Source organism: Calonectris borealis, chromosome 25, assembly GCF_964195595.1.
Source record: "Calonectris borealis chromosome 25, bCalBor7.hap1.2, whole genome shotgun sequence".
NCBI lineage: Eukaryota > Metazoa > Chordata > Aves > Procellariiformes > Procellariidae > Calonectris > Calonectris borealis.
The window spans coordinates 5,221,365-5,246,343 of record NC_134336.1 but is presented as its reverse complement, the minus strand read 5'-3'; the positions used below and the strand labels follow the sequence as shown (position 1 = coordinate 5,246,343).

The following is a 24,979-nucleotide window of genomic DNA, read 5'->3' as shown; positions in this document are numbered from 1 at the left end:
GTGAAGCCCGACCCTGCCGGGTGCTGAGGGTGAGACTAAACTCGTGAAATCTGAGCGGCTTCTCCCACCTGAGGTTACCGGTCCTGCGGGGTGAGCTCCTGTTGGTACCGCTGGGCTGGAACTCCAGGCAGCTGCTGCGTGACGGGACGTGCTCTTGGATGTACTTTTTCCTCCTGCAAATCGGTGCGTCTTTATTCTTTTTCTGTGCAAATTAGTGCTGCTCAGAACACTGCGTTCCCGCCCGAGGGAGCTGATGGGGAAGCCCTTGGCGCACCAGGGCTGCCTGGATCAGGAGCTGCTCTTCTGCTTTCCCGGAGCTGGCGCAGCGCCCTTCCCTCCCTCCGCAGCGCCGGGCGGTGGGGCCCTGGGAGCGCAGGAAAGTCATGGAGCTGCACGGAACGGCTCCTGCCCAGGGAAAGGCAGCGTCCTACAAGGTAGCCAGCATCCTCTGCTCGAGCCCTGGCGGCTCCAGTCACCCCTTTTCTCACGATGGAGAACAAATTGCAGGTGGGAACGGCCCCAGAGCTGTTCGAGTTATTCCCCGTCTCGGCACAGCCCTCAGGAGGGGGAGGGCCGGGCCGTGGCAAAGTCCCCGCGCCGCTGCGGGTGACCCGGGCTGTTCGCAGAGCACCTTTGTCCGGGGGACGCGGCGTCGGTGCCTCTGACCCCTCTTCCCTTCTCCCTGTGGGGACTCGAGACCCCCTTTCCTACGGAGCTCGTCCCTCCCAGCTCTCCCAGGATTTTGGCTTCCTCGGGGGCACCAGCCCCTCTGCGTGTTCACGCAGCCTGGCTGTCCCCGTCTTTGTCACCAAAACCAGCCAGCGGGACAGAGCTGACGTGACAACGCCAAACACAGTGTCCCCGGGATGGGAGGACGAGGACGGAGCCGGCAGCTTCTCCCTCCTCCCCGGGATGGTTTGTTTGTCCACCCGGGTGACTGCGAGGCTGGAGCTGTCCCTGTCCCCAGGGAAGGTGCTGCGGGGTGGGGACAAGGGTGGAGACCTGGCGCCGGCGCCACCAGCACAGCAAAGCCCGGCCAGGTCAGGGTCTGCCCAGCTTGGGGACGGTGAATCTGGCCTCACCGGGCACAGCCACCGGCATGGGGACGGTGACGGAGCCCCCCCAGGACCCCGACCCCGGGGGACACTACCAGTTCCGCGTCATCGTGCTGGGGGACGCGGCCGTGGGGAAGTCGTCGCTGCTGCGTTGCTTCGCGGAGGGTGCGGGGCGGGGGGCGGCCACCCCCTGCCCCACCGTCGGCGTGGAGTTTTACAGCCGCACCGTCCCGCTGCCGCCCGCCGGCAAGGCCAAGCTGCAGCTCTGGGACACGGCCGGCCAGGAGAGGTTCAGGTGAGACGGGGACGGGGACACAGCCCCCATGTGGGACCCCAGCACCCAGCTGAATCGTCCCCCCCCCAACCCCGGGGTGGGTGTAAAGTCCCTGGCTGGGCGTGCAGGGACGGGCAGCAACGGCTCCCGGGGACGGTGACGCTTTAGGGGCCGTTGCAACCTTGTGCTGAGCTTGCAGCAAAGCCAGAGCTGGTTTTGGGGGGGTGGCCAAGGGAGCAGGGCTGGGTGCTGGTCCTGGGGTGCTGGTCCTGGGGTGCTGGTCCTGGGTTGCCGGCGGGATGGGTGATTTCCTTCCCGACTGCATCAGGCTGGAGCCAGGAGCTCCTGGGAGCGTGAAAGAGGCTCAAATGGGGCGCAACGGGCTGAAGAGCCGGGTGCTGCGGCTGGAGTGGGGGTCCCGTGCTGCCCCCACCCTTGGGAGCCTTTTGGGGGCCCCAGGGTTTATCTGGAGGTGCCTTGTTCCTGCCCAGTGCTCATCCACCCATGGGTGCTGCCCCATCCCCACTGCACCCCAGGCTGGGGAGGGGGGGGGGGAGTGGAGGGACCCCTGAGCCCCTGCAAAACCCCACAGTTCTCCTGTGGAGCCCCCCAGTCTGGGGTGGGGATGCTGAACAGAAAATTGGGGTGCAGATGGTCCAGGCAGGTTTCCCCTTCCTGCTCCCGAGGTCACAGCTGGGACCCAAAAATCCCCCAAGCCCCGTGCCGGGGAAGTGGGTGCACGGGCTGGTGGGTGCCAGGGTGCCCCCCGAAACCCCTCCCGCTGTGCCCAGGTCCATCACCAGATCCTTCTACCGGAGCGCGGCGGGGGTGCTGCTGGTGTTCGACCTCACCAACCGGGCGTCCTTCGAGCACGTCCCCGAGTGGTACCGCGAAGCCGCGGGGGACCGGCCCCCCGCCTTCGTCCTGGTGGGCCACAAGTGTGACCTGGCGGCCGAGCGAGCCGTGTCGGCGGAGGAGGCCGGGCACCTGGCCGCCAGCCTGGGCATGGCCTTCGTGGAGACCTCGGCCCGCAGCAACCTCAACGTGGAGCTGGCCTTCCAGACGCTGGCGGGGGGCATCCAGCGGGCGCTGGGGCGGGGGGCTCTCGCCCCTCACCGGGGCTGCGGCGGTGGCATCAGGCTCATCCCCAGCCAGAGCCGCCGCCGGCCCCCGGCGCGGGGGGAGCCCCGGGAGCGCTGCCGGTGCTGACGGGGACAGGGGACCCTCCACCCACGGGGATGTTTCTTTCTCCGCCCTGCAGCCCCCCGGGTGACTGGGGGGGTCCCCACCCTGGCTCGGGTTTATTTCAAGCCTTAATTTGGGGGCTCTGAAAAAATACTACTTTCCCGCGGGATTGTTTTTAATAAACTTGAGGCTTTTCTGCACTAAATAAAGGCTCGGCCGAGTGCCGGACCCCTGGCAGGGACACGCCACCGTGCTCAACCCATGACATGGGGGATGCTCTGCTTTGAGGGGGGTCCCTGGTGGGGTAACACCCCCCTCCACATCTGCACGTGGCCGTGTCACTTGATGGGCCTCATGTCCCAGTGCCACCCCCCGGGAAAACGGCAGCAGGCACCCCCCGAGTGCTGGATGGATCCAAGGTAAAGGGAGCAAAGGGGCTCCCAAGGGGCCACCCAGCACCCACGGCGGGCGGGAACGCCTCCTGGGTGGAGGAGCGGAGGCGCCCGGCGCTGCCTGCCCGTACATGCGCCCGGCGCGGGGGCGGCGGGTCCCAGCAGACGGCGGCGGTGCCGATGGAGCCGCGGTGGCAATACCAGTTCCGGGTGATCATGCTGGGGGACTCGACGGTGGGGAAATCCTCGCTGCTGCGGCGCTTCACCGAGGGCGTCTTCTTGGACGCCGTCAACCAGACGGTGGGGGTGGACTTCTACGTCCAGTTCGTGGAGCTGGAGCCGGGGCTGCGGGTGAAGCTGCAGTTCTGGGATACGGCCGGGCAGGAGCGGTTCAGGTGGGTCCGGCTCTGACCATGGGGTGGGGAGGGGGGGGATGGACCTGGGTGTCCCCTCTGGATTTTTGGGTGCTGGTGGGATGTTGTGATCCCAACCCTGGGGAGGTCCTGGATGGGGCTGTGCTCCCACCAGTCCCTTTGCTGGGGGGAGCCCCATGGGTGAGGAACCGCGATGCCCAGCACCGGGTGGGCTGCAGGGACCCAGATGAGCCAAAGCCAAGGGTGTCCCCAGGGAAAGGAGCCCTTGTAAGCCCTCGCTCCAGCTCCAAAGGGGGTACAGGACCCCCCCTCTGCCCCACCAGCTGCAGAGGGCTGGGGGAAGAGGCTGGGAGCCCACCGGGAGCTGGGCAAAGCGGCTTCCTCAGCTCAGCTGCCAGGAGCCTTCACACCTCACTGCCGGGGCTGCCCGCCGCCGGCCGGGCTGGCTGCTGGGGACAGGGGACCTGGGGGACGTGGCTGTGGGGGACGGGAGCATGGCGGCTTGTGGCTGCGGGGGATGGGAGAGCACCGGGGACGTGGCTGCAGGGGATGGGAGAGCACCGGGGATGTGGCTGCAGGGGACGGATGAGCTTTGGTGGCCGAGCAGGGACAGAGCTGCCTGGACCACTTGCTGATACAGCAAAAGGGCCGATTCCCCTCCCTCACACGGTGGCTTGGGACCATTGTGCCAGTTGCGGGGGGGCAGGACAAGGCTGGGGAGACGCTGCCCAAGGCGGCACAGGGGAGCCCCGGGGGCCGCTCACCCCGTTTCTCTTGCACCCCAGGTCCGTGACTCGCTCCTACTACCGCAACTCGGCCGGGGGGATGCTGCTCTTCGACCTCACCAACCGCGCGTCCTTCGAGAGCGTCCGGCAGTGGCACCGGGAGGTGACGGACACGGTCCAGCCGTTCCGCATCGTCTTCTTGCTGGTGGGGCACAAGAGCGACCTGGCAGGGCAGCGGCGGGTGGGCAGGAGGGAGGCAGAGAAGCTGGCAGCCTCGCTGGGGGTGCAGTACGTAGAGACCTCGGCCAAGGACGCCAACAACGTGGTCCAGGCTTTCCAGATGCTGACGTTGGCCATCTACCAGGCACTGCAAACGGGGCGGCTGGCTCCCACCGAGGCGTGGGACGGGGTGAAGAGCAGCGTCCCGCTGCCGGCACCGCTCAAGGCTCGGACGCCGGAGAAGGAAGAGAAGCAGAAGAGATGCTCGTGCTAGAGCTGGGGCCACCGGCAGCCTGCCCCGGCGGGGCTGGGACACGCCGGGCTCTGCCCACCGCGATGCAGAGGTGAGGCAGAGATGGAGCAGCCGGGAGCAGCGAGCGACTGCAAGGGCGCATTAAACCCCCCCTCTTCACCTCTCTGCCTGCCCGTGTTTTCCTGGGGAAGGGGAAGCGGCCAGCGCCGAGGCTGCCCGCGGGATGGGTGAAGTCCCCAGGCAGGACGGGGCAGCGGTCTGCAGGGAGGCGGGTGTCACCCCCGTTCCCTTATTCTCGCTCCGAACCCCTTTCTACAAGGCCATCCCCACCCCCAGGGGAGGAACGCTGCTCCCCCCTGCTCCCCCAGGTCCCACCTCAGATCAGTGTTGATCCGAAACCCCCTTTTGCTACCCAACCCGTTGGCTCAGAGCTGGGGTCTCCTCCACGCTCGGGAGGACAAGGCGGTCTGGTTTGAACGGCAGCTCCTCCCGGTACCCCGAGCCGGAGCAGCCGGTGAACGACTCCGCGTCCCCCCCGGCAGCAGCGCAGCACGGCTGCGGTGCAGGAGCAGCTTCCCTCCGCCCCGAGCGCCGTCAGACCGGCCTCGCCCGCGAGGCTGCGCGCATTTATCGCATTCCCCAGGCTCTTTAGCCGGCGCTTACGTGAGAGGAGGAGAGAGCCCGTCCCGGTTTCTGAATTATTTGAGCCAAGGCGGTTTCCCGGTTGGTAGCGGGAGGCCGAGGGCCCCAGCACAGGAGCCTCCCTGTTGCGCCCGGGGGGTCGCAGAGCTGCCGGCTCCCTCTTCGCCCCGACAAAACGGCACCCGCGGCTTCTCTGACGCAGACCGAGCAGAGCAGGCAGGGGGACGCGGCCTTTCTTCGTGTCCCAGGCAAGGAGAGAACCAGGACCACCTCGATTTCTTGTCCTCAGTCTCCGTGTCCCACTCCTAACGGTCCAAATATCCAAGCAATGGGCAAACTACTCGCCCTGGGCTGGACGTAAAGAGGGGAAGCCGCCTGCCGAGCCCTATCAGCGCGGCAGAGGCCGGCCGAACCCTTCCACTCACTTTAAACCCCGGGGCAGGAGATCTCTTACCAGAACAGCACCGCACGTAAGAAACCAGGCAACCCATTTCACCTGCAATTCCTCTGCGGGCTGTTTGAAGAGCACAAGACTGTGCCACGGTTTTAGCTTAATAATTTCTTTATTCATGTAAAACAAACGCAAGTATTTATATAAACACTGACATTACAAAGTACTGGAGCAGGTAGGGGCAGGAAGGAGGAAACAAAAACCTCTACAGATGCTTCTAATACTGTCCCACACAAGATCAAATGCTCTGTCCCTTGGATAATCACTTATACGATAAACCACTTTCAAGTCACAAATAAAAGTCTTTGTTTTGAGATACGTTGCACTCTTAGGGGGATGAGGAAGGGGGCGTAGAATGTTTTTGGCAGATCTCCTCATAAAGTCAAGATATTGCTGCACCGTTAATAAAAAATATATGCTTCTCTGTAAAGCATTAAAAAAAATATCCCAGGGATGGCATCGTGGAGGCTTCAGTGGAGAGGCAGATATCCCAAAACGCACCGGCGTCTTCTCCCGGCTCTTCCCAGGGGCTATTTCTTGGTAGTTTTGCGAATCAGTGCCATTCTCTGTAAGAAGAAAGAGAAAAACGTGGGAAGCCGAGCGTCTCAGACAAGGTTACTGCAAAACAACCTGTAGCCATGCAGGAACAAGGTATCTCTGGTTCTCCCAGGACACTGCCTGACTTGTTTCCACACAGGTCTTTCAAGTCCGTTTGAATCTTAATGTGGTCCCAAGCTGGAGCCAGAGGAAAAGAAAGCGTCTGTGCTCCTCTCCTCGACACCCGGGGCTGGCAAGTGAGAGACCGACGCCAGTGAGGGGCAAGGGGGTTAAACAGCGGGGATCAAACCCCTCCTCAAGGCCTCCTCTCTCTCTGCCCAGCAGCTGCTGCGGGAGCTTCAGGAGGGGAGACGCAATATCACCACGAACTCCAGCGGCTCCTGCAGGGCAGCTCCTTCCCCGGCTCTGACCTTACGCTTCAAAAGCGATGGCCCAATTCAGTTAAAGCAAAATTAAGGGGAAAAAAAAAAAACCCAGAGCAGCTCAGCTCCAACCTACAGCTGAAATCCCAGGCCAACGGTGTGCTCTCTGCTGCACCGTCCCAGGCCTTTAGGCTTTTTGCAGCTCTTTAAATTCGCACGGCCCCGAGTCCCGACCCCGACACACAGACGCAGGAGGTGCCGTACACTGCTCACAAAATACCCCAGAGCGGCGTTGGGCTACAGACGTAAAATGGCCCCAGGAACTCGAGCCACAGCCTGACAAAGAGCCCTGCGGTTCACCTGGAACATCCAGACTCCTGGAGCGGTTCGAGGGGCTACGCCAGCATTTAACCCCCCAGCCTGGGTATGGATTTTCTACCGAACCAGAGGAGTTAGCAGTGTGTTTTCGGTCTCTTCTGCACAAAGACGGAGCACACGATTTGCAAGGGCGCAGCTGACAAGTTACTGGCTGCAGCTCTCAGCTGTTTTTTAACCCTTCCAAGCTGGGCTGCCCTTCAGACAGCGAGCACCGCTGCTTCTCTTAGGGCACAGCCAGCACTGCACCCTCACAGAGGGGCCAGAGCAACCTCAATCCTCTCTGCACAAACAGGCGAGGAGACTCTGGAAGTTATTTCAAGTCCAAACCGCTTGGAAGAGGCTACAAATTCACGTCGTGCCAGGAGTCCAAGATCACCCTCCCCGTATCAGGCTTCTACCACGCGATTCTCGGCGTTACTGAGGGCTCCTTACCTGTTTGTGAGCTTCTGTAGTGCAGGCTTTTTTGTAGGGCCTGATTTCTTCAGAACCAAAGCCCGGGATCCACATGTTCCACTGACGCTCTGGAAGAGAGAGCGCAGGTCAGCACGCTCTACCCAAACCACCCGCCGCAAGAGCGGCCTCGTCATCACGAACACGTCTGGAGCCAGAGCTAGAGACGTGCTGGTGATCCGCAGCTATAAAAGCTTCACAAAAGCGGAGTAGCGGAGGGCTGCACAGCATTAAACGTGGTAAAGACGCAGTCCTTCTGCTAGGGACCTTCCAACACAGGCTGATGGACAGCTACAAACTGCACAACTGCAAAATTTGGAGAGGGGAGGGTTAGGGGCAGACACCCTGATTAATAAGGCACTATTAAGTAGCAACGAATCTGTAGCTACTCACAGGTCTCCAGCCCAACACCGCGGCCATGCCCTGACTTCAGGGCGTGCGCCCAGCTCTCAGCTGAGAGGGGAAAAAAAAAATAAATCACTCACCAAGATGTAACTGGACGTCTTTCACTTCCAGGGTGTTTGACTTGCGATGCCGTGCAAGCTGGCAGGCAGCCGTCACCACGCTCTCTATGAAATCATCGGCGATCTGCAACAGCATCTGGGGCAGAACAAGGACAACAACCAGTCTTATCAGTACCGAGCAGCTGAAATTATGCAGAAAGTATGAAAATGAACGCGCAGAAGCTAGAATTTCAAAGGCATTTGCTACAATTGCTGTTTTAAAACCCTTCTCGACACTGGGACGTAGAAACAGATGCGGATGGCTGAAGGCTGCAGCGAACATGAGAATACGGCAGTGTTACACGAACCAACCCTCCCTGCCTTGGACAAGGGGCCACCGGTTCGTGAAAAATCCCAGATTAGCTCTTTTTGCAGCCCCTGCCATGGATTGGTACCTACTTCCTCCACATCTTCATCCAGCTGCTCGTTCGGATCCACCTCACGCACCAGGTCCTGCAATTTCTTCTTGGTTAAAACCTGAGCGTGTGGGAGAAGAGGAACAATTTACTGCCCTACTTTAGCCCACGCAGCACAGCCACAAAAGACCTCCTCCCCGCTACCCCCCCCCCGAGGAGGCCCAAGTCACACGTGTTGACACAGCCTATCAGTTCAGGAATGGCAGAGATAAGAAATATCAGGTGTTAAGGAGTTATTTTCAAGCACCAGTGGTTGCTCTGAACAGAAAGTGGAATGCAGCAGGCCAGGATAAGTCAGTCTCCTGCACTAAACTGGCATTAAAATGCCACAGGCTGAAGCAAGGCTGCTGGCAAGAGGGGACAAAGGCAAAACTAGAAGTCTTAAGAGGCAGACAGCAAGTGCAAGCCATAAATCAGGGACTAAATTTGTGCTCAGGGCACAAAGGAAGTATTCCCGTGGCTCTAGGGCTTATCAGCTTTAGTGTTTCAAATGGAAAACAGAGAGATATGCGAGGGCTGGGTTATTCTAGGGCAGAAGGCAGCGCCCCGTCAGCCCAAACATGGCAGGGAGCAGAAATTTACTGCTGCTGAACAACAGCAGGACACTTAGTCTTGTAGGAAATGGAGGAAAGTTATCAGCACCGATCCGTCAGCCTGGTCAGATGAACCAGACACACGCGGGACATTCCCACCCTTCCTGGTTCTCTTACACCAAGGGTGGAACTGCTCTGCGGGTGTTTGTGTCGGGGGACTCGGACACTTCCCAGAGAGGTCACGGCGCCAGTGCAGCCCGCAAAGAGATCAGCGTGCGTTCCTGCAGCACTTGCTGGGCAGCAGCGTATTTTATGCACGTCAAAGACTCCACGCCACAACAAGCAAACACGCAAGTCAGCAGCTCCTGGCAGCGATGCTGCCTCTCGCACCACCCCAGTAAGACGAAGGCTACAAACCTGCACTTTTATTTCTCCCATCTGAACGACATTTTAAAAGAATTTCCCAATCACATCCCAATATACATTTTCCTGAGACTGAAAAAACCTCTATACCTACAGCGTCCACACCCCATCAAGCCTGAAAGTGCCTGGGAGAGAAGAGACGCGTGAAGATGTTTGCTCACTCAGTAACTGATACTTTAATAGACATCACATTTTTGCTGGCAGCTTTAGGAAGGAAAGGAATTAAGCCATGGGCAGGTCTCAGCATCTCCCCCGTTGTCCTAAAGCCGGGGATGAAATTACCTGGTTGCTTTCAGGACTGAGCCGTCCCCCTCCGCTGGGCGTCCCAGGCATCTTTGCCACGGTGGTGCTGTTGGCCATGGAGCTCTGCGGGGGAGTGCTGGCTGGTTCCGGCTTTATCGAGGAGAAGTTGGAGAGGTTGATCAAGGTAGAAGGGCCAAACTGGTTCATAATCTGTTGGGCTTTAGCTTTTAGATCATAAAGCTTATCTAGGTCCTGCTTCTTCTTGGGGTTGTGGGGACCCAAACCAATCAACTGGAAAAGGAAACGAAAGCCGCAGTTAGCAAAGAGAGAAGGAATTCAACGGGGCGATCGGTCTTTGTCCAGAGTAAACCACAGCGTCCTGACGGGGCCCAGAGGTTTATAGAAGATCGGGTCTCTCTGGATGCAGCAAGAAGGGAAGAGCAACGTTTGGAAGAAGAGAAAACATTCCCTGGCATATGGAATATGAAGTCTGCCACGAGAAGCACGGCGGCTGCAGGCAGCGCGCTGCTGAGAGGCAGCAGCTCTGCACCGGCCCCGACCCGCCTGCTCGTTCCTCGGGCTGAATCCCACGCGCGCGTCCACCCCTCACCCTCCGGCCAGGGCCTCTCTGAACACATTTCACTTGGACAATAAACAGCTTCGAGGAAGAGACCACGCAAAGAAGATTTAACTAAAGGACACGGCTTGCTCCCGCGGCAGCAATGCAGGGGAACGGCAGGCGCAGCGTTTGAGTCTTCACCTCCACGGGCCTGAGAAGAAGGAGCTCCCTTGGGTGTCTGCCGCAGGGGGGAGGTCTCGTTTTGGGCAACACCACACTTCAAGCCTGACCCGCAGCGATCCCTCGTTTTCGTTTCTGAGAGCACAAGTCGGGGTACTCAGAGGTAACGTGACAGAGAAACACAGGCGCACACCCACCCCTTCGATTTGTTCTTCCCACACCGGGCAACCGACAGCCACAGTAAATGAAGTCAAATTTACTGAGCTGTTAACGGTGAACCAGAAGTGGGTTGCAGCGGCTTAACTGGTTACTCAGATCTTCCAGGTTCTCCCTTCGGTGCCTGAAGTTATTCAGGTTATTGGCCACGGAGCTAACACACGGACTGACTGGCAACTGCTATATTTCATGGCTGGAAGGCTCTAAAATCCAGGCTCAATGAAGTTCTGCTCTGTCCTCACTGCTCCGTGAAAGGAAACTCGGCCAAACCCTGGGCCTTCCGCCCCCACAAGCGGTGTGGGCAGCAGTGACAGGTCCGTCACGGGAAATGAGCATTTAATGAACAGTTTGGTGTAAAATCCCCTCGCGCCGCGGCTGCAGCAGCTGCTGTTGGGCCCGGAGACGGGTGAGAAGCAGCTGCTGAGAGCAGGCGCCTTTTCTGAAAAGCCCGAGCGCTTCAGAGTGAACTTACTTACAAGAGAAGAAGAGAGTTTGTTTAAACAGCTTTACAGCACGTTCGCATACAAAGTGAGCAAACAAAGTATTTGTACCTGAGCTACAAACAGACCTTTTCCCCTCATCAGGGCAAGCTTTGTTAGTTTGGATTAATTCATACCAAAACACAAACCAGAAATCACACAGGAGGACTTAGAAGTACTTAGAAGCAGCTGCTTTAGTGCTTCATTCCAAGGCACACTCATGCACTGCCGCACCTAGACACGGAGCCCTTTTAGGAGAATTTACATCCAAGACATGTTTCTGTAGCACCCTCAGCAAATTCCTAGGTCAATTTTAAATAGTTAATGATGGAAAACCCATTACATTCACACCCTAAAACCCCTCAGATAGCATTTCTGGACAAGGAGCTCAGCACAAGATCAGGAGGGACTTCAGTGTGCTAGTCTTGGTTTTAGCTTAGGCTGATCTCAGGCTGCTCACCCCCGTGCCTCAGTTTGCAAATCCACAAAGCAGGAATTCTTACCCACCATGCAGGGGAGAAAGCTCCAAAATCCTTGGGCAGAATGCACTTTATTAGCATAAAGTCGTTTTGTTCATTTATTTGCGGATCTTATCGCACCCTTCGCGTGCCGTTAAGATCACCAAACACAAAACTAACGGGATACACAGATTCCCAGGACAAATCCCGCATGCTGGCCCCGTGGCAAGCCCCGGCGGTTTACTTACAGCTATCTGAGTGTCTAGATCTTTAATTACATCAGCAACCGCTGTGGGGCCAGCGAACGGAGAGGCCATTTTCCAAAGCCTTCCCAGTACGTCAGCAGTCAGCGTTAACCTACTCTCGCTTCCTCCTCTTCCATATAACTCTCATTCCTACAGGAATACCAGATATTTTTCGTATCACCCATTCTATCGTAAGATCGCGAGAGGAAACAGTTTCCCGCAAGAGAGCGCGTGTTGTCCTCACTACGGCGCAAGAAGGTTTATCTACCAGAAGATATTATGCAGTCGTGAGCAGCAGGCGAGCGTACGCCGCTGCAGAGGACGAGGCACCTCCCAGGATCCTGAAGCGGGAGTAGAAATTTGGCCAAATTCCATTTTTCTGTCAGAAGACAGAATATCTTGATATCTGCTATCAGCAGCGACGTGCAGGTGAGCCCGGACCTCTGCAACAGCAGCTTCCCTCCGCAGCAGGAATAGGTCTGGTGGTCGCAATTAGCACCGCTGGACCTCATTAAGCACTGGTACTACAGCGCAGGATTACAGCTGTAATTAAAGTCTACGTTAAAAGCCAAACAAACCTTCAGCACATTCCCTGGAGTGCTCAGGGGGTTCCCACTTCCGTTAAGACATAACGATTTTCACCAAATATTTAAATAGGTTTGCAAAGGACCGTCCGGTCCGGGTGTTTCTTTATTGCTAATAGAGAAAATTGGGAAAGTTCTTGGGTTTTGCTTTAGTTATTATAAATGTGAGACAAACCCCTCCCTTACGCTGCTAGAGGAAGCATCTGTTACAAGCCCTTATCCATCAGGTGCACCTGCTAAAAGGGGACGAGTAAGAAAGTCCTGGTTTTCCCCCGGGATGTGTTTGCAGATGCTGAAGGGTCACCCAATCCTCCCTCCTCCTCGGCGCACAGCTTCCAGCTTCGCCTTTTACCCCCGAAGCACCGACACTTGGCACCTAGGGAGGCAACAGCTCCACGCACGCCGCTCGAAGAGGGTTTTTTTTTCCAACCACCAGCTTAAAGAGGTCACCAGCCCCCACGACTGCCCACGGGGAACGCCACTACGGGAGCGAACGAAACCTCCCCGTGCAAAACGTTTCCAAAACCGTCGGGAAGAGCCAAGGTCACCGACAGCCGCCCGGAGCTGACGCCTGTCAGCGCTGCGGGGGTCGCCCCTCAGGCCCCGGGGCCGCCTCCCCCCCGCCCCCGCGCCCCTGACCGCCCCACGGGCGGGGGTTTGAACACCGGCTCCAGGCCCGGCCCGGGGAGCGGCGGGGTACGGCCTGCCGCGCCCACCGCCGGGCTCCCTCCCGCGCCCCTCCGTATTTTAGGCTGTAAAAGCGGGTGTAAAGCAGCCGGACCCCCGCGCCGGCCCGTACCTCCCCATGACCCGCGGGCGGACCGAGGCACCGCCGCCGGCTGCGCTCCCTCCGCCGCGCACACCGAGCCCTTCCGGGGGCACCGCCTTGCCGCCAACCCGGAAACGCTTACCAGCCCCGCCAATCGGGAGGGAGACGAGTTGCGCATGCGCCCGCCAACGGGGCCTCGGTGGGGGTGCGGCGGGGGAGATGCCCCAGCATGCCCCGCGTTATTTGCATATGGCTTGGGTGTCAGAGAGGCGAGAAACGGCGGTTTTGGGGGGAAAACGCGCAGAAATGGCGGAAAAAGACAGTGAAAATCGGGGAGAAAGAGGGGAAGAACAGGTATCCAGGCGCTGTACTTCGGGGGAGATGCGGAACTCGCCGTGAGCTCGGTAGCACCCTGCCGCTTTCCGGTGTCGGCGCGGCGGGTAGCGCAGCTTTAAAAAGGGCTTCTGCCGTGCGTGGCACGGGGGGGCCCCGCGGCCGCCCCCGCGGAATCGACATCAAGAGATTTCGGAAGCACAATTTTTGTGGTGGGGGTCGCCGGTAACCGCTTGTTCCGGCGCCCCGGGCAGCATTAACGGCAGAGCGGAGGCGGCAGCGCGGGGGTCGGAGGCGCACGCTGGTGCTCGGAGCGGTGAGCGGGCCACGCGCGGATGGTTAACACGCAGATATATATGTGTATATATTTAAATAGGATTGTGCTTAAAAAAGATTCCCCCCGGGGAAGGTTCGCACCCCGCCGGGACAGTGCCGCTGGGCTCCCCCTCCTCACAAGGCTTCGTGGTAGACGTGTGAGAGGGGACAGTCCCCCAGCGGGGAGCGGGACCCCTCCGGAGAGGGGATGTCCCCGCCGGGGCTGGCAGTCCGTTCCCCGACGGGCAGCTCCCCAGGTCGCGGGGTGGGTGCATCGTACCGCACCGGGGGTGAGCACGGCGTGCCGGGGAGGCCGGTGATGCCGCAGGGGCTCCGGCGGGTGCCGGTGGGCTCAGGCTCGCTGAACGGCGTGGCGTACTCGGGCTCAGGCGGCAGCGGCTCCGCGTACTCGTGGTATTTTCCCGGCACGTCGTAGTGGCTCACGACCAGCGGCAGCGTGTAGCCCTCGTCCGGGAGCGGCTTGAAGGTGGAGGGGCCCGTCTGGCTGCTGGGGCTCACCTGCACCAGGTCCGGCTCGGCGTACTCTGCAATGGGGATGCCGGGCTCTGAGCTGGGGACCACGGGGGATCGTGGAGGGACCGTCCCTGCAGCAGTGAAGGGGTCATGGTGCTGTTCCAGATGTGGATGGGCTGGGGGCACCCGTGGGTGGGATGGGTGGAAAAAACGGGCACATCTGGACCCCCAGGGCTGGGAAAAGCTGGGCAGACATGAGCCAAAACTCAGCCAGGACAGGACACCCATGCACGGGGACGGGCACGTCCCCCTGCCCCAGCCCAGAGCGGGGCTGCTGGTGCCCTCCGGCCACCTTCCAATGCCCACACCTGTGTTTGAGGTGGGGTAATAATAATAATAATAATAAAAAACAATAAGGCTTCTCAGGGTCTCCCTTTTGCACAGGGCCATGATCCAGGACAGGGGTGGGACCAGAAGGGTGCTGGGGGGGAATGGGCACCCCAGGGTGCAGTGGGGGAGACACGGCTCCGGATCTGGGCTGAGGGGACCCATTTGCGCCCCGATGTCCCCGTTACCTGGTGAATGGGTCCGACTGAGGTCCCCCGGCACAGCCGCTGTGGGGAAGGAGGCCAGCGCGGAGCCGGAGGGCGGCAGGCCCTGCAGGGAGCACACCTGGCTCGACTCCAGTTTGGGGTACCCTGAGCAGAGAGCAGAAACCCCCGGTTGTCACATGCCGTCCCTTGGGGACAGGCAGCGCCGTGCTGTGCCTGGGGGCAGACCGGGGTGGGACGGCTCAGGGCTCGGCAGCAGCACCGATTAAACCAGCTGCATTCCCCTTGAATTTGGCCCCAAGGCAAAACAGGACCCCCGGGGAGGGCTTGGGGACCCTTTACCTTTTGTGATCCCACAGTTCAGCTCCGCCGCCAGCTTCCTGCCAAGGGGAGAGCGAGATGGGGGTGAGGGGTCCCGGCCACCCCATGCCCACCACCACCCACCTCCTCGCACCCGCTGCAGAGGGGCTGCGCTCCTTGATACCCCGCGAGCAGCCGAACAGAGCCGCTGTGCTTTGAGGGGGCAATGCTGGGTCCCCCGGGGGCGAAGCGGGGGGCAGGATGGGACCCACCTCTTCCTGCGGCAGAGGAAAGCCAGCAGCAGGAGGCTGGAGCAGAGGAGCACGAAGCCGCCGATGAGCAGCATCACCAGCAGCGTGGAGCCTGGGGAGGGAGGGCAGTGTCAGCCCCCGGGTGCCCCATCCCACCCCTCTGCACCCATGGGTGCCAGGAGCCCTCCCGGGGCCACCAGAGAAGGAAAATCAATGTGTTGTCACGGGGGGGATCTTAAAGCCCGAGTGGGTCCGTCAATGCCTGGAGCACCCACAAGATGCTGCTGCACCCCAGGGCAGCCCCCCATGGCACCCACCTGCCTTCTCCGGGTCCAGGGCGACGCCGGGGATGGGTGTGAGGCTGGCCGGGTGGCTGGTGGGGACGGGGACCTCCTTGGGGACGCTGGGCACTGCGGGGCAGAGCGGGGACCATGAGTGTGGGACCACCACCGGGTGCACGGGGAGGCAGAGGTCCCCAGGGGACATTTGGGACATAGGGGGGTGCGGGGTGAGAGCTCCCGCGGAGGGGCTCACCGTAGGGCCGGGGCGCGCGGACCCGTGCCAGCTGGCAGCCCACCAGGGCCACCTTCAAGGCCACACGCTGGTGCCAGCTCTGGGGCGTGACGCGGACGTAGCGGGCGACGATGGGGGGGATGAAGGCATTGGAGACCTCCCCGTGGCTGTCGGTGTTTCCTTCAAAGACCTGCCGGAGAGGGTGAAGAGGGTGCTGAGAGCCAAATGTCTGCGGGCAGGGGGTCTGCAGCCCCCGCCATTGACCCCCCCATGCCCACCTTGTCCTCTTGGCCACCGCTGCCTCTGTAGGGTCTCCAGTTCTTCCCGTCGCGGCTGGAGGAGACCCGGTAGGACGTCACGTAGTAGTCGTACTGCTCGGAGGAACCCTTGGTGATGATGCCTGTCGGTGCAGAAGCGAGCCCGGGGCGGGGGGCCCTGCTGTCAGTCGGGGGGTGCAGGGCCGGGGAGGGGCTCGGGGGGCTGCCCTGTGCCCCATCCGCACCGGGATGTGCCCCATGGCATGGAGCAGAGCTTTCCCACCCAGAATAACCCCCACCTCTGGGATACCTGGGTCTCTGCTGGGAGGGGACCAGGGGGGCAGGACATGTCACCTCCCTGGGTAACCCCCCCAGGGGTTCCCTCCAGCCCTGGGAGGGGGTTTGGGTGGCAGATTCAAGCGCCGGACCCCCCGTTCTGCCCCCAGGAGCTGATAACCTCCGGCCCCGGCTGCCAGCCCCGCATTCCTCCCTCCTCCAGCCTCCGGCCGGACAATGTCCCCATTTTCCTCCCCGCGGTCGCCAGCCGACGCCGCACAAAGCCCCCGCTTTCGGCAGGCTCCGGCCGAACAAAAGGCGCTCGCTGGCACCAGATGCAAGAGCATAATATTAACTTGTTCATCCCAGAAACGGCTGCAGATGAGGGGGGGCAGGGACAGCGGGGACAAAAGGGGGACGGGGGACAGCCGTGGGAGGGTTGGTGCTGTCTGCATCCCAGTTTGCACCAGTAAAACCATGGCACAAGGAGTTCCAATGCCTCCTAGGAGTTACGGGGGGGGGTTGCAACTGCTCTGGCAGTTTTTGGGGGGGGGGGTGAGGCTGGCACCCATGTCACCATGGGGAGGACAGTGGTCAGGGTGGCCTGGGGATGGGGTCCGCTGGCCGACACCCACCTGTGACGTTCCTGCGGGTGCCCAGGTCCAGCTCCAGCCAGGCGCCCTCGGAGCCGGGTTCGGCGGCCCAGGAGTGGCCGGCGGTGCTGAGCGCTGCCCGTTCGGCCGCCCAGGCTCGGTCCTGCCCCAGCGCGTCCACCTCGTGCCACCAGGACGAGGCGTTGAAGGCTGCCACCTCCAGCGCGTCGCCGCAGGCTGGCAACGGGAGATGATGGCAGGCTGGGAGCCCTGGACCCCCAGCTGGGCACGGGGTGGGGGGTGGCAGCCAAAGTCGTGGCTTAATTTCAGGGGAAATGGGAAAAAATACCTTTGTGGAATATGAGCCGCTTCTCGGAGAGGGATCCCCTGCAGGGAGGAAAGCGGGGGGAGCATGGTGGGGTCCCCAGGTGAATAAACCCCGGGGGTCTCCAAAATCAAGGGGTGACAGGTCCCCGGTGTCAGTGTGGATGGGTCCCACGGCTGGGTGCGGGGTGCAGCTGGGATCCCACGGCTGGGTGCGGGGTGCAGCAGGGGTCCCCAGCTCCCCTTCACCCACCTTTTGGAGTGGAGCCCGTTGGCGAAGGCCGACTCGTAGAGCGTGATCCCCTTCTCCCGGCTCAGGGTGACCTGCCCCCCCAGCTCGTCCGCGATCACCCCGGCATGCACGGCCGCCTTGCACAGCACCGAGGTCTGCAGGGAGCAGGGGAGGGGTGACAGCAGCCCCCCCAGCGGGGGCGGGGTGGCCAGGCACCCCATGGGGCACCCCATGGCCAAACCTATCCCCCATGGTCTGCTGGGGGGTGACAAGCAGTAGCCACGTGTGCTGGGGACCGTCCCCAGCGGGTGCACCCATGGGTGCTACCCCATGGGTGCTGACTCGCGCAGCGGGGTGCCCCGTGGGACAAGCCGGGCTCTGCACTTACGTCCCGGTAGCCCTGGCTGGGGTTGCCCCAGATGTCCCCATCGATGTCCTTGCAGCCCGCGGGGCAGTACACGCTGAAACACACGGCGAGGGGGGGTCAGGTCCAAATCCCCTCCGCGCACCCGCTTTGCTCCCCAACCCGCCACGGTTGCACCCCAAGAGCCCTGGGAGAGGGATGGGGATGAAACTGGGGCTGATGGGGACCAGCAGCGATGCCGGGGTGGGGGATGCCAAAGCGGGGACCACTCACACCCCCTGGCCACTCACCTGACGTGCTCCTGGGTGTAGTGGGTGCCTCGAACCAGGCAGGAGACCAGGTCTGCAAGGCAGGGACACCCCAGGGTGAGGGACCCCCCCCGCCCCACAGCACCCACGCCTGCCCCAGGGCACCCTGTCCCAGTGGATGGCCCCATTGTCCCTGCAGCCATCGGCTCTGCCTGATATTGGGGTCCCAGCTGACCTGGGGGTGCAGGGTGCTGTGGGGGGTCCCAGCTGGCTGTTGTGCCCCAAGCCAGGGAGAACATGGGTCTTCAGGGAGCTTGGGGTGACGGGACCCCACCCTGGGGTCAGCAAGGAGCTCCCTCCACCCCTAGCCATGCCCCCCTCATGGGCCAAGACACAACCCGGGGGGGTCTGTGCATCCCTGGGGGACGCTCCCCCCTACCTGGGTGCTGCGAGGTGGCGTAGGACAGGAGGAGGCCTCGTCCCGAGTGGTGGCTGGTGCTGTTGAACAGGACGGTCACAGCACTGGAGTTTGTCACCAGGAGCGGGGCGGCGGGGCCGGCGTTCCTGCAGTAGGGCCCTGCCGGCAGGGACGGGGCCGTGGAGAGGATTGGGGCTCCCCGGGGACAGGCGCGGGCACCCGGACCCCGGGGCTTCACCTGCCCCAGCTCAGCCCTCGCCAGGGCCAGGGGGGCTCAGGCATTTGGGCTGTGCTTAGGGAAGGATGCTCAGGGGGGTCCCAGCACCAGGGTGGCCCCATGCAGGGGGGTCCCAACCCAGGGTGGTTCCATGTCAGGGTGGTCCCAGCCCCAGGGTGGTCCTAGCCCCAGGGTGGCCCCATTCCCAGGGTGGCCCCATGCCCAGGGTGGTTCCATGTCAGGGTGGTCCCATGCCCAGGGTGGTCCCAATCCCAGGGTGGTTCCATGTCAGGGTGGCCCCATGCCCAGGGTGGCCCCATGCCCAGGGTGGTTCCATGTCAGGGTGGTCCCAGCCCCAGGGTGGTCCTATCCTGAGGGTGGCCCCATGCCCAGGGTGGTCCAACCCCAAGGTGATCCCATGCCAGGGTGCTCTAACACCAGGGTGGCCCCGCACCTAGGGTGGTCCCATGCCAGGGTGGTCCAACCCCAAGGTGGTCCCATGCAGGGTGGCCCCATTCCCAGGGTGATCCCATGCCCAGGGTGGCCCTATCCTGAGGGTGGTCCTATGCCCAGGGTGGTCCCAACCCCAGGGGGGTTCCGTGTCAGGGTGGTCCCAGCCCCAGGGTGATCCTATCCTGAGGGTGGCCCCATGCCCAGGGTGGTCCAGCCCCAAGGTGATCCCATGCCAGGGTGCTCTAACACCAGGGTGGCCCCGCACCTAGGGTGGTCCCATGCCAGGGTGGTCCAACCCCAAGGTGGTCCTTTGCAGGGTGGCCCCATTCCCAGGGTGATCCCATGCCCAGGGTGGTCCCAAGCCCAGGGTGGTTCCATGTCAGGGTGGTCCCAGCCCCAGGGTGGTCCTAGCCCCAGGGTGGCCCCATCCCCAGAGCAGTTACGTCCATGCAATGGGGGGGGCCTGGGGCACAGCCCCCCTGCAGCTCACCCTGTCCCCGCCATCCCCAGCTCCTCTCCCCCACACTGTCCCCCCGCAGCCCCCAGGCACGGGGGTCAGAGCTGGACCAGGCTCTCGGGGGGCACCCCAAGATGTCCCCACCTCCCCAAACAGGGACAGACGGGCTCCCAGCCAGGCAGGGACCCCCCCACCTCCCAAGGCGGGGGCCTTCCCCCAAGGCCTCTTCATTCCACCACGGCTGGGATGGTGCGAGTGGCCACCAGCCCTTATCAGGCGCCTGCCACCGTGTCCCCCACTGCCGGGGCTGGCACGCACGGTGCAGCCCCGCGGGACCCCAAAATGGGGGCTGCATCCCCGTCCCCTCCCCACCTCCCCTTTCACAGGCACCTCCGAAGCTGCCTCCTAAATCCCTCTGGTTTAATCCAAATTAATTTGCAGTCTCCATCTCCCTGATTAAAACTTCGGCTTAGCAGGCAGGCGGGTTCCTTGGGGACATCTCTGGTCCCAACCGGGGACAAGAAGTGGCCCCAATCCCTGGACTGCCATCACCCCCCCTCCCCGTGTCTCTCTGCTCTGCATCATGTCCATCACCGGGGCCTCGGGGCGCCCAGAGATGCTTTGAGCAAATGCCATCGTTGCCCTGGGGACAGGGAGCTGTGTCCCTGTGTCCCCGTGGTGCTGGTGGTGAAAACCACCAGGTGGGGTCCTGCCGTGCCTCAGTTTCCCCACCCTAACCCACACCCTCACCCTGCGTCATAATTAACCGAGAGATCAAGCCCAGGGGACGCGGGACACGCGTGTGTCACAGGGTCACAGATGTGACGGAATGAGTGTTCTGCATGATATGCAAATGACATGCATATGGGATGCAGATGACACACATGCACAGATTTCCCCACCCGCTGGCAGATGCCAGCGCTGCCCTGGTGCTGCCACGTCTGGTACGGTGCCCACCCGGCCGGCGGCTCCGGAGACCCCCTGGGTGCTGGGGACCCCTCGGCCGAGCCGCGGGCTGGAGGCTGCCACCCCCGCGGGGACCCCGGCGCGTCCCCAGGCAGGATCAGGCCGGGTGCCAGACACCGGGTCTGAGTCAGCAGGAGGGAACCCACAGCCTCCGCCTGCTCCGGCCGCTTCCCGAAAAACATCTGGGACTTCTCAAGAGCCGGCGTCAGCCGCGGGCGAGGGAGTGGGACCCCGGCCCGGCGTCACCCCCCACCCGTCGGCACGCATGGCCCTGGCGAAGGCACCCAAAGGGGCTGTGGGTGCCCAGCCACCTCCCCCAGCCCTCCCTCACCTCCACCAGCCCCCCAGGAGCATCATCTGGGGGTCCCCCCTTTCCTGCATGGTTCCGGGACCCCTCAGCCTGAGCCAGGCGGTCTCTCGACTTTGGGGTCCTGGGAGATGGGGACAAACGCGTCCCTGAGGCCACAGCAGAGGGGATGGGGACTGGGGACCCTCACGTGCTGTCACCCCTCTGGGTACAAGCCCGGAAAGGGTGAAAGCCCTGGAAAACAGGGAAAAATCCCCATCCCGGGAGCAGTAGCGAATTTAAACTGGCTCCTTTCCACCCCACGTTTCCCACAGCGTCCCCTGCCCAGCCCCTGCCCCTCACCGGGCCTCGGGGCTGCTCCTCGATCCCATCCCATCGACACCCTGGTGCCGCTGCCTCCCTCCCCTCCCAAGACGTCTCCCCCAGCGCCCGCCACGCTCCCGGTGCTGTCAAATCCTTCCAAGACCATTAAATCTCTCCGGGAAAATCCTGGAAGCGTTTGGGCAGCGGCTGGGCGGACAGAATTAATTAATCGGTAGCTGCATCTGGTCTCATCTGGGTGCCCCCCCCATGGCTTGGCAACAGCCCCCTCCTTGGGTACCCCACTCCTCGGGTACCCCCTCCTCGGGTACCCCCATCCTCAGATATCCCCCTCCTCAGGTACCCCTGTCCTCGGATATTCCCCTCCTCAGATAACCCCCTCCTCGGATATCCCCCTCCTCGGGTACCCCCATCCTCGGGTACCCCCCTCCTCGGGTACCCCCATCCTCGGGTACCCTCCTCCTCGGCTACCCCCCTCCTTGGATATCCCTCTCTTTGGGTATCCCCCTCCTTGGGTAACCCCTTCCTCGAACACCCTGTCCTCAGATACCCCCCTCCTTGGGTACCCCCCTCCTTGGGTATCCCCCTCCTTGGGTACCCCCCTCGTTGGATATCATGCTCCTCGGATACCCCCCCTCCTTGGATACCCCCTCCTTGGATACCCCCTCCTTGGATACCCCCTCCCCATGATGAAATCAGCTAAAAAGCCGGATTTTCCCGATATTCTCCTCATCCAGGACTTTACACAACGTGTTATCACACACCCCCCCACCCCATCCGCAAGCCCCTCGGCGGGCGCTGCCTCAGTTTCCCCCGGGAATCCCCCCCCCCCCCTTACCGTAGGCGGTGCCGGCCTGGGGGTCGGCGAGCAGCAGGGAGCTGCGGGCGCAGCGCTCGGAGGGTTCCAGGTCCACGTCCCCGAAGGCCAGGAGGAGGGAGGTGCCCGGGGGGGCGCGCAGCCGCCAGCGGCAGGCGGTGTGGTTGGGGTAGGTGCCCGGGTAGTTCTTGGAGCTGAGGGTGCCGCTGTGGGGTGTCAGCAGCGTGTGGCCGCAACCGTCCCCTGCGGAGAGACCGGAGGGCAAGGGGGGGGGCGGGCTCAGCCAGGCTGCTCCCTGCCTCAGTTTCCCCACTTGGCACGGCCCCATGGGGGACCTGCAGCCCCTTCAAATGCTTTCCTCGTCTGAAATATCATTTTTTTGTGACTTTTCTGGCCGTTCCCCCCACCGGCGACAGTCCCCGGGGGGGGATCCAGAGCTGAAGCTGCCTCAGTTTCCCCCCCGCAGCCATCCCAGCACACACCTGCACCTCCAGCTCCTCTCCATCCCCCAGGCCAGGAGGATCCCAATTTTGGGGGATACAAAAGGATGCAAAGAGGAAATACCCCCCTACACAGGGGGCTGTAGAGCACCGAGCAGCCCCCGGGAACCCCCCCGGGCTGCAGCCTTGACCTTGAGGATGACCTTGGGCAGCTGCATCCCCATCGCCTCCTCCCCGGGGCCGTGCCAGCACCCGCCACAAAAGGGGCTTTTCTCCGGGCTCGCCGCCCCCGGCCACGAGGGAATATCCTGGAAACTTGAGTTAAAAGTGCCCGATGTCGGGGACCAGCCAGGATTTCTGGTGGAGCTGGGGCAGGATTGGGGCATAGGGAAGGGCACGGAGGGGGGAAAGCACCGCTCAGCCCCTCTGGGGGGGCTGGGAGGGGGGGGTCCATCGTTCACCCCCCCCCGTTGCATCCCCAAAAAGCTGCTGCTCCTGCCAAGCATCATCCTGGCACAGTCGGAAAGAAAAGCGATGGCGGGCACGGCTTCGCCCCTGCCTTGGCTGCCCTCCTCGTCGCCGGGAGACGGCACAAAGCACCGGCGGGGGAAAATCCTGCAGGGATAAAAAAAGGGGGGGTGGGGGGGCCGGAGGTGGAAGATGCCAACCCCCCCCCCACGGAGCCCACTCCTGCCTAGCCTGCGGGAAGGGCTGGCGGCCAAACCGGGGGGGTTTATCCTGTGAACATCCCCTGGGCAGGGATGCGGGACGGGGTGAAATTCCCAATTTTCCCCCCCCCGGGCTGGGCAGCGGCCCCTGTTATGGCCAAACCGGGAAGGATCAGGCCCTCCGGGGCTGTGCGGGGGTACGGGGGGCAGGGTGGATGGGCGTAACGGCACGGGGGACCCCGGGGTTGCCGGGAAAGCGGCTCCCAGAGGGACTGCTGTGCCGGGAGGAGAGAAATCTGGGATATTTTGGGGAGTTTCCAACAAGGAAGGTTGGAGCCAGCGGGATCTGCATGGAAAACCCTCTCTGGCCAGGACAGCCTGGCACGTGCGCCCGAGCTGGGGGTCTTGGATGGACCCCCCCGGTGGGTGTGGAGTGGCTGGGGGGGCCCCATCCTGGGAAAAACCAATCCCGGGAAAATAAATCCTTGATAAAAGCATCCCGAGCGTGGCCGGCACATGCCAGGCGGGAATGCCAGAGATAAGCCGAGAGCCGCACGCGCACCCAGCGATTTGGCTCCAAAGATGCTACCAAGGGGCCGGGAAACCACCTCCCCCCTCCAAAAACAATCAATTGCCAAAAAATGGGAAAACTGGATTTCCGCTGGGTGAAGGCGAAGGCGCGGCCGGGCCCCCGCTGGGGCCATCCCTGCCCGGGATTTGTTTGTTTTCTCACAGGATGCAGGAAAGACACAACAGGGCGATGCTCCGGGAAAAACCCGGCACGCTCCCGCCTGCGGCACGCTGCCGGCCCCCGGGAGAGCTCCCCCGCGTCCGCTGACGGGTTTGGGATCTGGTAGAAACCCGCTGCGGGATGTCTCCCAAATCACACGTGGGGAACGCAGCGGGGTCCTGCCCCCGGTGATCCCGTCCTGGCCCGTGCCTCAGTTTCCCCTCGCTGGGGACGATGCTTTGGGTGTCCCGTCCTCGTCTCCTCGCTCTCGGATGAGTTGGGGACGAGCGGTACCGGGGAAAATCGGTGTGAGGTTTGGCTGAACGTTCCCTCGGGGCCTTCCCGGACCCCGGCGGGTGCAAATCCCCCCTGGAGCGATGCTGCCGGGGTCTGCAGCATCCCCGGGATGGAGCCCGTTCCTGGTTCTCCCGGCTGTTCACCGTAAGCTCCAGCGATCCTCTTAAACTGGGGCAGAGTCGGGCCCCCGGGGATTAGGGGTTCCCGGGGGAAGCCGACCCCGGGACCCCCGGGGCAGGCGGCACCGCGGCACCGGGAGCAGGGTGGGACAAGGGGAGCGGGGCGGGGGCTGCGGGGAGATCAGGCGGGTGCGGGACCGGGGCGATGCGGGGGTGGTGGAGGTAGCGGGGAGCTCATCCCGTCCCGTACCGGAGCAGACGGATGGCGGGGACCCTGTCCCGGATCGGTACCGGGGCAGGTGGACCGCGGGGACCCCGTCCCGGAGTGGTCCCGGTCTGGGGACAGCGGGGACCCGTCCCGGATGGGTACCGGGGAGCCCATCCTGGTCCGATCCCGGTCCGGACCGTCCCGGGTCGGTACCGGGGCAGGGGGGAGCCCGTCTGGTCCCCGTCCCCGTCCCGCTCCCCGTCCCGGTCCCGGGCGCGGCACGGCGCACAGCCCATCCCAGCGAGGGAAGGGGAGCCCCGGGGGTGCCGGTGGGAGCGGGGGTCCCGGTGCCGTGTCCCGGTGCGGGGTCCCCCGCCGCCGGTGCCCCGCAATCCGCACTCACCGTCCTGTCCGCCGGCCGGGCGCAGCCCCAGCGGGCCCAGCAGGAGGCAGCGGCGGAGCAGCGCCAGCGCCAGCGCCCCCCGCGCCGCCCCGCCGCCCGCCCGCATCCTCCCGCCGCCGCCGCTGCCGGCCCCGTCGCGGCCCCGCCGCGCCCGCCACCCCGCGCCCGCCCCCGCCCGCCCCCGTCGCGCCCATTGGCTGC

At 62.9% G+C, this 24,979-nt stretch overlaps 4 protein-coding genes and 1 non-coding gene across 7 annotated transcripts; 3 read left to right on the top strand and 2 right to left on the bottom strand.

Moving 5' to 3' along the window:
• The first annotated feature begins 38 nt into the window (after window positions 1–38).
• On the top strand, window positions 39–2,721 carry LOC142092932 (ras-related protein Rab-42-like). The gene is made up of 2 exons (XM_075173609.1): window positions 39–1,350; window positions 2,121–2,721. Exons 1-2 carry the CDS (start codon window positions 1,100–1,102, stop codon window positions 2,536–2,538), a joined length of 669 nt encoding a protein of 222 aa, XP_075029710.1. The 5' UTR covers window positions 39–1,099; the 3' UTR covers window positions 2,539–2,721.
• Window positions 2,722–3,086: 365 nt separating this feature from the next.
• Window positions 3,087–5,022, top strand: LOC142092935 (ras-related protein Rab-39B-like). Its single transcript, XM_075173612.1, has 2 exons — window positions 3,087–3,301; window positions 4,066–5,022. Exons 1-2 carry the CDS (start codon window positions 3,087–3,089, stop codon window positions 4,496–4,498), a joined length of 648 nt encoding a protein of 215 aa, XP_075029713.1. The 3' UTR covers window positions 4,499–5,022.
• A 641-nt stretch (window positions 5,023–5,663) lies between these two features.
• TAF12 (TATA-box binding protein associated factor 12) lies at window positions 5,664–13,053 on the bottom strand. 2 transcript variants are annotated; one of them, XM_075173611.1, is made up of 7 exons: window positions 12,957–13,053; window positions 11,577–11,723; window positions 9,476–9,727; window positions 8,221–8,298; window positions 7,804–7,918; window positions 7,301–7,389; window positions 5,664–6,136 (listed from the first exon to the last, which is right to left on the bottom strand). In XM_075173611.1, exons 2-7 carry the CDS (start codon window positions 11,643–11,645, stop codon window positions 6,101–6,103), a joined length of 639 nt encoding a protein of 212 aa, XP_075029712.1. In that variant the 5' UTR covers window positions 11,646–11,723; window positions 12,957–13,053; the 3' UTR covers window positions 5,664–6,100. The 2 variants fall into 2 exon arrangements, with proteins under 2 accessions (XP_075029712.1, XP_075029711.1); XM_075173610.1 differs by having other exon boundaries at window positions 11,577–12,116; window positions 12,957–13,049.
• Window positions 13,054–13,379: 326 nt separating this feature from the next.
• On the top strand, window positions 13,380–13,508 carry LOC142093055 (U11 spliceosomal RNA). Its single transcript, XR_012677284.1, has one exon. It is a non-coding gene; the product is annotated as a U11 spliceosomal RNA (small nuclear RNA).
• On the bottom strand, window positions 13,390–24,884 carry LOC142092929 (discoidin, CUB and LCCL domain-containing protein 1-like). Of its 2 annotated transcripts, none has more exons than XM_075173593.1 (15): window positions 24,779–24,884; window positions 21,935–22,156; window positions 18,397–18,534; window positions 18,000–18,051; window positions 17,734–17,806; window positions 17,367–17,500; window positions 17,139–17,176; window positions 16,832–17,026; window positions 15,942–16,063; window positions 15,685–15,853; window positions 15,468–15,560; window positions 15,172–15,262; window positions 14,942–14,979; window positions 14,624–14,746; window positions 13,390–14,119 (listed from the first exon to the last, which is right to left on the bottom strand). In XM_075173593.1, the coding sequence occupies exons 1-15, from the start codon at window positions 24,882–24,884 to the stop codon at window positions 13,710–13,712; spliced, it is 2,004 nt and encodes a 667-aa protein (XP_075029694.1). In that variant the 3' UTR covers window positions 13,390–13,709. The 2 variants fall into 2 exon arrangements, with proteins under 2 accessions (XP_075029694.1, XP_075029695.1); XM_075173594.1 differs by having other exon boundaries at window positions 14,624–14,705.
• Window positions 24,885–24,979: the final 95 nt, after the last annotated feature.